The sequence below is a fragment of the Salvelinus fontinalis genome, chromosome 17 (genome assembly GCF_029448725.1).
Source record: "Salvelinus fontinalis isolate EN_2023a chromosome 17, ASM2944872v1, whole genome shotgun sequence".
NCBI lineage: Eukaryota > Metazoa > Chordata > Actinopteri > Salmoniformes > Salmonidae > Salvelinus > Salvelinus fontinalis.
This window is the reverse complement of record NC_074681.1, coordinates 21596348-21606930: the sequence shown is the minus strand read 5'-3', so window position 1 is coordinate 21606930 and position 10583 is coordinate 21596348. Positions and strand designations below refer to the sequence as shown.

General features: G+C 48.5%; 1 protein-coding gene across 1 annotated transcript; it reads left to right on the top strand.

Moving 5' to 3' along the window:
- The first annotated feature begins 244 nt into the window (after positions 1–244).
- On the top strand, positions 245–5766 carry LOC129814549 (titin-like). The gene is made up of 10 exons (XM_055867724.1): positions 245–817; positions 897–1015; positions 1089–1869; positions 1963–4281; positions 4357–4475; positions 4558–4661; positions 4731–4908; positions 4993–5196; positions 5275–5366; positions 5444–5766. The coding sequence occupies exons 1-10, from the start codon at positions 245–247 to the stop codon at positions 5494–5496; spliced, it is 4542 nt and encodes a 1513-aa protein (XP_055723699.1). The 3' UTR covers positions 5497–5766.
- Positions 5767–10583: the final 4817 nt, after the last annotated feature.

Below are 10583 nucleotides of genomic sequence, written 5' to 3'. Positions count from 1 at the left end.
CTAAAGTTGAGCCCTCCTCAATAAGCTCCAGGTGTGCGTGATTTTGTCTGCACAAAGGCAACCAATGGAACCTAAATGACAATCAACTTCCCATTCTTCAGCACCTGTATAATTAATCAGGTCTGGACAATAATCAAGCTGATTGCTGAATGGGGTGGGGCCTTTGTCAGACATCGTGGCTATAAAATGGTTTGACAGACGCTGTGGAAGAATTGACAAGAATAACTCATGTCTATTTGGAGTGATGGGGTTCAGGCAAGCGTCTGCAGTGCTGCTGTTGGTCGTGGCTGTTGGCTGTGTAAGTGATGCGTTGGACTCCAGGTGGTTATATCCGAGATTGGGGTTTCTGCATGACGATGAAGTTTCAGCCCAGTTTGACTCTCAGAAGCCAGTGCAAGAAGAGCCTGTGGGAGAGGACCCTGGTGACCCTGTGGGACAAGAACCTAGCAAGCCTGTGGGGCAAGAGCCCAGCGTCGAGCCCGTGGGACAGGAAACTAGCCAGGATGAAGACCCTGAGAACTTACAGTCCAAGCAGACATTTGAGAACCCTCTGACTTGGCTCTATCCTACGCTTGAGAAGCATGAGCGCAATTCTACAGTGTTTGAGCGGCTAAAGCAGGTGGCAGCCAACGGTGTGGTGGCTCGGTGTGGGAAAAGTGTGGTCCGTGTGGAGGTGAAGCAGGAACTTCTGGGGATTGGCCGGCTCATCCAGCCAGAGCGTCTCACTCTAGGAGGCTGTGCTGCCATTGAGGAGGATGCTGAAGCTCTTGTGCTGACCTTTGAATCAGAGCTGCATGGCTGTGGCAGTGAGATGACGGTATGTCACATTTGTTGTTTAACTTCCTGAAGAATGTTATCAATATTATCTCATGCATGATTTGTGATCCTGTTCCTAGATGACTGAGGATGTGCTGATCTACACCTTCACTCTTGTCTATGAGCAAGAACCTGTTGCTAACATTTCTATATTGAAGACCAGTAAAGCTATGGTTGATATTGAGTGCCACTACTTGAGGTAACTATTGTTGCATTCTTCACTTTGACAACACCTTTTAAGGTTTGAGTAATGGTATATTTTGTGTTCATAGGATTCATGATGTGAGCAGCAATGCCCTGAAGTATGCTGTAGAACCTAGCAAGCCTGTGGGCCAAGAACCTAGCCAGGTTGTTATAAAGCCTGTGTTCCGGGAACTTAGCGAGCATGTGGTAGAGCCTGTGGGCCGGGAACCTAGCGTAGAGCCTGTGGGCCGGGAACCTAGCGAGCAGCTTGTGGGCCGGGATCCGGTTGGAAAGACTGTTGGACAGGAACCTAGTGAGCCTGTTGGTGGGCCTTTGGGCCATGAAGCTGTTGGAGAGCAGCCTGTGGGCCGGGAACCTAGTGAGCAGCCTGTGGGCCGGGAACCTAGTGAGCAGCCTGTGGGCCGGGAACCTAGTGAGCAGCCTGTGGGCCGGGAACCTAGTGAGCAGCCTGTGGGCCGGGAACCTAGTGAGCAGCCTGTGGGCCGGGAACCTAGTGAGCAGCCTGTGGGCCGGGAACCTAGTGAGCAGCCTGTGGGCCAGGATCCGGTTGGAAAGACTGTTGGACAGGAACCTAGTGAGTTTTTTGGCAAGCTTTTGGGTCTAGAAACTAGCGAGCCTGTAGGCCAGGAACCTAGCGTGCCTGTTGGAGAGCATGTGGACCAGGAACCTAGCGTGCCTGTTGGTGAGCCGCCTGTGGGCCAGGAAGCTGGAGAGCCGCCTGTGGGCCAGGAACCAAGTGAGGTTTTGGGTAATGAACTTAGCGAGCATGTTGGTGAGCCTGTGGCCCAGGAACCTGTTGGAGAGCAGACTGTTGGCAAGCCTTTGGGTCAGGAACCTAGCGAGCAGCCTGTGGGCCAGGAACCTAGCGAGCAGCCTGTGGGCCAGGAACCTAGCGAGCAGCCTGTGGGCCAGGAACCTAGCGAGCAGCCTGTGGGCCAGGAACCTAGCGAGCAGCCTGTGGGCCAGGAACCTAGCGAGCAGCCTGTGGGCCAGGAACCTAGCGAGCAGCCTGTGGGCCAGGAACCTAGCCAGGTTGTTATAAAGCCTGTGTTCCGGGAACTTAGCGAGCATGTGGTAGAGCCTGTGGGCCGGGAACCTAGCGTAGAGCCTGTGGGCCGTGAACCTAGCGAGCAGCTTGTGGGCCGGGATCCGGTTGGAAAGACTGTTGGACAGGAACCTAGTGAGCCTGTTGGTGGGCCTTTGGGCCATGAAGCTGTTGGAGAGCAGCCTGTGGGCCGGGAACCTAGTGAGCAGCCTGTGGGCCGGGAACCTAGTGAGCAGCCTGTGGGCCGGGAACCTAGTGAGCAGCCTGTGGGCCAGGAACCTAGTGAGCAGCCTGTGGGCCAGGATCCGGTTGGAAAGACTGTTGGACAGGAACCTAGTGAGTTTGTTGGCAAGCTTTTGGGTCTAGAAACTAGCGAGCCTGTAGGCCAGGAACCTAGCGTGCCTGTTGGAGAGCATGTGGACCAGGAACCTAGCGTGCCTATTGGTGAGCCGCCTGTGGGCCAGGAAGCTGGAGAGCCGCCTGTGGGCCAGGAACCAAGTGAGGTTTTGGGTAATGAACTTAGCGAGCATGTTGGTGAGCCTGTGGCCCAGGAACCTGTTGGAGAGAAGACTGTTGGCAAGCCTTTGGGTCAGGAACCTAGCGAGCAGCCTGTGGGCCAGGAACCTAGCGAGCAGCCTGTGGGCCAGGAACCTAGCGAGCAGCCTGTGGGCCAGGAACCTAGCGAGCAGCCTGTGGGCCAGGAACCTAGCGAGCAGCCTGTGGGCCAGGAACCTAGCGAGCAGCCTGTGGGCCAAGAACCTGTAAAAGAGCAGCCTGTGGGCCAGGAACCTGTTGGCGAGCAGCCTGTGGCTTTGGAACCTGTGAGCCAGGAACGAAGTGAGATTTTGGGTAATGAACTAAGCGAGCATGTTGGTGAGCCTGTGGGCCAAGAACCTAGTGAGCCTGTGGCCCAGGAACCGGTTGGAGAGCAGCCTGTGGCCCAGGAACCGGTTGGAGAGCAGCCTGTGGGCCAAGAACCTAGTGAGCAGCCTGTGGCCCAGGAACTTGTTGGCGAGCAGGCTGTGGCCCATGAACCTAGCCAGCCTGTGGGCCAAGAGCCTGTTGGCCAGGAACCTAGTGAGCAGCCTGTTGGCCAGGAACTTGTTGGCGAGCAGCCTGTGGCCCAGGAACTTGTTGGCGAGCAGCCTGTGGCCCAGGAACTTGTTGGCGAGCAGCCTGTGGCCCAGGAACTTGTTGGCGAGCAGCCTGTGGCCCAGGAACTTGTTGGCGAGCAGGCTGTGGCCCATGAACCTTTTGGCGAGCAGCCTGTGGGCCAGGAACCAAGTGAGATTTTGGGTAAAAAACTTAGCGAGCATGTTGACCCTGTGGGACAAGAACCTAGTGAGCCTGTGGCCCAGAAACCGGTTGGCGAGCAGCCTGTGGGCCAGGATCCTGGAGGAGAGCCTGTGGGTAAAGATCCTGGAGAGCCTTTGGGTGATGATCCTGGAGAGCAGCCTGTGGGCCATGACCCTGTGGGCCAAGAACCTAGTGAGCCTGTGGGTCAGGAACCAAGTGAGATTTTGGGTAATGAGCTTAGCGAGTATGTTGGAAAGCCTGTGGGCCAGGCACCTAGCGAGCAGCCTGTGGGCCAGGCACCTAGCGAGCAGCCTGTGGGCCAGGCACCTAGCGAGCAGCCTGTGGGCCAGGCACCTAGCGAGCAGCCTGTGGGCCAGGCGCCTAGCGAGCAGCCTGTGGGCCAGGCGCCTAGTGAGCAGCCTGTGGGCCAGGAGCCTAGTGAGCAGCCTGTGGGCCAGGAGCCTAGTGAGCAGCCTGTGGGCCAGGAGCCTAGTGAGCAGCCTGTGGGCCAGGAGCCTAGTGAGCAGCCTGTGGGCCAGGAGCCTAGTGAGCAGCCTGTGGGCCAGGAACCTGTTGGTGTGCCTTTGGGCCAGAAATCTAGCCAGGATGAAGACCCTGAGAGCTCCCAGTCCAAGCCGACTTCTGAGGACCCTTTGACTTGGCGCTATCCTAAAGTTGCAAAGCCTGAGCACAAGCCTACTGTGTCTGAGCGGCTGAAGCAGGTGGCGGCCAACAGTGTGTTGGCTCAGTGTGGGGAAAGTGTGGTCCATGTGCAGGTGAACCAGGACCTGCTGGGGATTGGCCGGCTCATCCAGCCGGAGCGTATCACTCTCGGAGGTTGTGCTGCCACTGAGGAGGATGCTGAAGCTCATGTGCTCATCTTTGAATCAGAGCTGCATGGCTGTGGCAGTGAGCTGACGGTATGTCACATTTGTTTAACTTCCTGACTGTGAATCATTATTCTTGTGCTACATAATTTCTGATCCTGTTCCTAGATGACTGAGGATGTGCTGATCTACACCTTCACTCTTGTCTATGAGCCAAAACCTGTTGCTAACACTGCTATATTGAAGACCAGTGCAGCTATTGTTGATATTGAGTGCCTCTACTTGAGGTAACTATTGTTGCGTTCTTCACTTTGACAACCCATATCATTCTGAGGTTTGAGTAATGCCATATTCCATGTTTGTTTCTAGGAATCACGATGTGAGCAGCAAATACCTTAAGCCCACCTGGATCCCCTACACTTCCAACATGGTGGCAGAGGAACTCCTCTACTTCTCCCTGAGGTTAATGACTGGTAGGTAAACCTGACTTGAAGCCTCTTCCTTTGTGTAAACCCCCACTGACATGCCACTCGTCTTTCCAGCTGACTGGCAGTTTGAGAGGCCCTCCAACCATTACCGTCTAGGTGACATCATCAACATGGAAGCCTCGGTCATGCCGTACCACCACGTTCCCCTCCGTGTCTTTGTGGACCGCTGTGTCGCTACCTTGGCGCCTGAGGTTCACACTGTCCCTAGATATTCTTTCATTGAGGACCATGGGTGAGTTTAGTTGTCAGTTTGACTCCTCTTATATTACCTTAAATGTAACCCCTGAAGTCTAACGTTGACCCTTGGTCTCCTCAGGTGTCTGGTTGATGCCAAGTTGACCGGCTCCAGCTCCCAGTTCCTGTCCAGATCCCAGGATGACAAGATCCAGTTTCAGCTGGAGTCCTTCAGGTTCCAAACACAGAATGATTCCCAACAGCTCTACATAACATGTCATCTGAAAGCAACTGCAGCCTCGTCCCCCATTGATGCTGAGAACAAGGCCTGCTCTTTCACAGATGGGTATGTATAAAATGAGTTGTGGGTATATTACCTTTATGACATGCTGCTATATAAAATAACCTTCATATTTATCTGTAGCTGGAAGGCTGCAGGTGGGGATGACCAGGTTTGTGGCTGCTGTGACTCCAGCTGTGTTGCAAGCAAGGCTAGAGATCTGGACAGTGATTCAGGTAAGTGTCAATCAAAGCCAGCGCTTTATCATCAGTTAAAAAAAAAAAATCCTATCACTGTTCTCTACTCTCCTCAGATGTGCAGAAGGAAGGTGAAGCTACCATGGGCCCTATCATGGTCCAAGAGTAATATTACAAGAATGCTGCCTTTTTTAAAAACTGTTTTGAGGAGAATAAACCTATTACATTACAAAGTTCACATCTGACGGGATTTAATTGGAATGTAAAATTCATGAATGTGTAGCTGACCACTTTCATTCCCAGAACTTTCATGAGCTACATTTCTCAGGTTTGTAACATTGCTACTGAATTGTTCCCTTGGGCCCCATCAATTTCCAGGAGTGATTTGTCAATTGACTACTTGATTTTTTGGGGAAAATAAACATTTAAAGTGTCTGGATTCATGTGCTGTTGACTTGACTTGCCCTCACAAACATCACTAATGTCAGTTTAGGCAGGAGGCATTAATGTCTAAACTGACCTCAGAACCATTGCAGCTTTAACAGAAGATCATGGAGTGGACAAGAGGCATGATGCGTAGTGCTGACAAGGCCTGTTGCATCAATTTAAGTCAAACGTTGATTCTAGTGTAAAATGTACTACGTTCTATGCATTTTCATGAGGTCTGTCAACAATTGTCTTCAACCGCTGGATGAACTTTCTGAGCTAAGGTTGTTACTGGTAGCCAGCTAAAAATGTGGCATACCTGTACGGACCTGAATTTGAAAGTGCAGTGAAGCTGCTCAACGTTTACATTACTTTCTAGTCATTTAACAGATGCTCCCTTCCAGAGCGACCCACAGGAGCAGTCAGGATCAAGGGCACAACGACAGATTCCCCCACCCAGCTGACTCGGGAATCCGAACCAGCGATGTTTGGGCCAGGCCACCCCTAACCATCATAGACCCCCCCCCCGAACCCATATTGTTGGTAGGAAATTATTGTGCATTGGGGAAAATAAGCTAGATAACTGACAGTCAGTTATCAAGAACCAAAGTGCAACTTCATCTGAAGAATGTGTCAAATTTACACACCTGACTTTGTCAGTGTATGACCGACTTACTCTGGCATTAAGTTGGAGTTGGTTTTCACTTCTCAATTTGAAATACCTTCGCCTTAGAATTCAGGAGGTTGACAACACCCCTCATTGAATATTCAAAGCAAGTTCAAATAAGGGTGTGTATCCATCAATCCAAAAAGAGGAATAGGTGAAGCTTGACCGCTCCCAGTTGTGAATTTGTTAGCAACGATCCCCTTTGTTAGGGCGGAGACAAGACCATCTCATTACATATCTCTGGCAGTGGTGAAGTACTTCAGTTTTTGTTGGAGTATCTGTACTTTGAATTTATATTTTTCACTAATTTAACTTCACTACATTCCTAAAGACAATGATGTACTTTTTACTCCATATATTTTCCCTGACACCCAAAAGTACTTGTTAGAATTTGAATGCTTAGCAGTAAAGGAACAAGGTCCAATTCACTCAAGAGAAGGTCCCTTGTCTTCCCTACTGCCTCGGATCTGGTGGACCCACTTAACAAATGCTTCCTTCATAAATTATGATGCAGTGTGCCCATGGCACAATTTCATTATTCCTTTTGACAGCCATCTGTTTTGCTAAAGATGAGGAATTTGTGTAGCTTTTACATTGTACTTTTACTCAAGTATGACAATTGAGTACTTTTCCACCACTGTACTTACGTACATTTAAATCTGATACTGTCACTCGTATTTTACTGGGTTTGTTTTACTCGAGGCATTTTTTACATTAAGGTATTTTTTACTTTGACTGAAGTATGACAATGTATTTTCTCCACCTCTGATCTCTGGTAATAGAAAGTTGTAAGCACAAAATGGCACTGAAACACTTTGCCACTAGCCAGTGACTTGATACGTTTATTTAGCCAACGTGGCCTGCCTGCCCTGGGACTGAACACCTCCCTCTGCAACTGGATCCTGGACTTCTTGATGGGTTGCCCACAGGTGGTGAGGGTAGGCAACACATCCGCCACGCTGACCGTCAACACGGGGGCACCTCAAGGGTGCGTGCTTAGTCCACTCCTGCATGACTCCAACACCATTAAGTTTGCCGACGGTGGTAGGCCTGATCACCAACGATGAGATAGCCTAGCAGTGTGGTGCCAGGACAACCTCTCCCTCAAGGTCAGTAAAACAATGGATCTGATTGTGGACTACAGGAAAGGGAAGCATGAGACATACCCCCATTCACATTGACAGGGCTGTAGTGGAGGGGGTCCAAAAACAACACAGTTGTGAAGAGCACACAACAATGCCTCTAACCCCAAGATTTGGCATAGGCCCTCAGATACTCAAAAAGTTCTACAGCTGAACCATTGAGAGCATCTGGACTGGCTGCATCACAGCTTGGTATGGAAACTGATTGGCATCTGATCGCAAGTTGCTACAGAGGGTAATGCGTATGGCCTAGTACATCACTCCCTGCCATCCAGGACCTCTATACTAGGCGGTGTCAAAGGCAAAAAAATTGTCAGACTACAGCCACCCAAGCCACAGACTGCGTTCTCTGTTTCAGCATGACAAGCGGTACCAGTGCACCAAGTCTGGCACCAACAGGACCCCGAAAGGCTTCTACCTCCAAGCCATAAGACCTTAACAAGACTGCTAAATAGCTAATCAAATGGCTACACATACTACTGTACCTGCATTGACCCTTTTTTGTACTAACCCATTTGCACTGACTCCATGCCGGGGATCATCAGCTAGATTCATCCGCGGGCCAATTGTTTTGTTGAGTGCATGATCGGGGGGCCAGAACATAATTACAAAATCATTTGTAGACTGCAAATTGACCTCAAGAAGCCCAAACATATGTTTGACTAAAACATAATCATTTCAAACCTTGCATTTCAAACCGGTCACATGTCTCTCTACTATGTGTGGGAATACCTTAGAACATAGTTCTTAAATGAAAATCACTTGGAGCTTGTTTCCTGGTGTTTTTATAGTCTTTCATGTTTTGCTCAGAAAACTTGGGAGGGCAAATAAGACCATCCTCGGGTCAAATTCAGTCCACGGGCTGCCAGTTGGGAAACCCTGCTCTATGCACACATACTTTCCGTAACACCCCAACACACACACACAAACACGCCCACACACACATATCATGCACACACATGCATACTGACGCTCCATACACACACTGCTGCTCCTGTCTATTATTTATACTGTTGCCTAGTTACTTTAGCTCTATGTACAACACATAGCAAATCAAAGTTTTTTTGTCACGTGCGCTGAATACAACATGTGTAGACCTTACAGTGAAATGCTTACTTACAGGCTCTAACTAATAGTGCAAAAAAGGTTTTAGGTGAACAATAGGTAGGTAAAGAAATAAAACAACAGTAAAAAGACAGGCTATATACACTAGCGAGGCTATAAAAGTTTTGAGGCTACATACAGACACCGGTTAGTCAGGCTTATTGAGGTAGTATGTACATGAATGTATAGTTAAAGTGACTATGTATATATGATAAACAGAGAGTAGCAGCAGCGTAAAAAGAGGGGTTGGGGGGGGCACACAATGCAAATAGTCCGGGTAGTCATTTGATTACCTTGTACCCCTGCACATCGACTCGGTACTGGTACTCCCTGTAGGTAGCCATGTTATTTTTACTCATTATTTTTATTTGTTATTCACTGTGTACTTATTCCTTGTGTCACTATTTCACATTTTTTTATGTTATCTTTAACTCTTCATTGCTGGAAATGGACCCGTAAGTAAGAGTTTGACTGTTAGTTGTCTATGAAGCATGTGATACATACAATCAGATTTATTTTTATTTGCTCAATGTGCCTGCTAGCTGTTAACAAGTTTCATTGACAAACACAGGGATGGAACTTAGCTAGCTAGTGATTTTGGGCACTAATAAACTGTATGTAGTTTGTGCTTTATATCTGATAGTTTGACAGCTTGCTGATGAATTTGTAGACATGTTCTCAGAAATCTGTCCTGCACTGCAGCAGCTGACTAGAATCTGTCTGCAGTGCACTACTAGTTTTCAGGCACATTTTTGTACTTGAGAAAACTGCACCAAACACCTTAGTCACACAATTTTACATCTAGCTAAGACTTCCTTGGTAAAAACATCCAAATTACAGATATTTTGATTCATCAGATTAATTCAGACAATTTTGAGGGTGACACACAGATACATCTTTTTTATTACGCTACCAACTAACCCTATACTCATTAAAACTCATCACCTTAATCCACTACTTGAACCCTAGGAAAGTATACCAGTTTCATTTGAGGACCAGGATGTTGACAACTGTGCCATACAGATTGCAAAATAGTTGGTAAGAGATTTTTGATGTACCGATTCCATGGTACAGGGTGTATGAGTTAATATATAAAACAATGCAAGATTCAAGACTTCGTGCTTTTCAGCTAAAATTATTATATAGAATTCTTGTCACCAACAAAGTGTTGAATATTTGGGGCATAAAATCATCGAAGCTCTGCAGATTTTGTTGTGAGGATACAGAATCAATAGATTATTTATTTTGGTATTGCCCTCAGGTAGCCTGTTTCTGGTCTCAGGTTCAGGAATGGCTGAAAATGCATAGCATTGATCTAAAATTTACCCTAGAAATAGTGCTGTTAGGAGATCTGGAGAGACTGGGTCAGTCAATTACTAATATACACTGCTCAAAAAAATAAAGGGAACAAACAAACAACACATTTGTGGGCTGCTGGAGGTCATTTTGCAGGGCTCTGGCAGTGCACCTCCATGCACAAAGGTGGAGGTAGCGGTCCTGCTGCTTGGTTGTTGCCCTCCTACGGCCTCCTCCACGTCTCCTAATGTACTGGCCTGTCTCCTGGTAGCGCCTCCATGCTCTGGACACTACGCTGACAGACACAGCAAACCTTTTTGCCACAGCTCGCATTGATGTGCCATCCTGGATGAAATGCACTACCTGAGCCACTTGTGTGGGTTGTAGACTCCGTCTCATGCAACCACTAGAGTGAGAGCACCGCCAGCATTCAAAAGTGACCAAAACATCAGCCAGGAAGCATAGGAACTGAGAAGTGGTCTGTGGTCACCACCTGCAGAATCACTCCTTTTTTGGGGGTGTCTTGCTAATTGCCTATAATTTCCACCTTTTGTCTATTCCATTTACACAACAGTATGTGAAATTTATTGTCAATCAGTGTTGCTTCCTACGTGGACAGTT

What these genes read in the sequence shown, in the direction of transcription:
- LOC129814549 (XM_055867724.1), top strand. Translation starts at nt 245, where the DNA reads ATGGGGTTCAGGCAAGCGTCTGCAGTGCTGCTGTTGGTCGTGGCTGTT. An exon ending in GCTGTGGCAGTGAGATGACG is followed by an intron (nt 818 to 896) that starts GTATGTCACATT and finishes TCCTGTTCCTAG; the next exon opens with ATGACTGAGGATGTGCTGAT. An exon ending in GCCTGCTCTTTCACAGATGG is followed by an intron (nt 5,197 to 5,274) that starts GTATGTATAAAA and finishes ATTTATCTGTAG; the next exon opens with CTGGAAGGCTGCAGGTGGGG.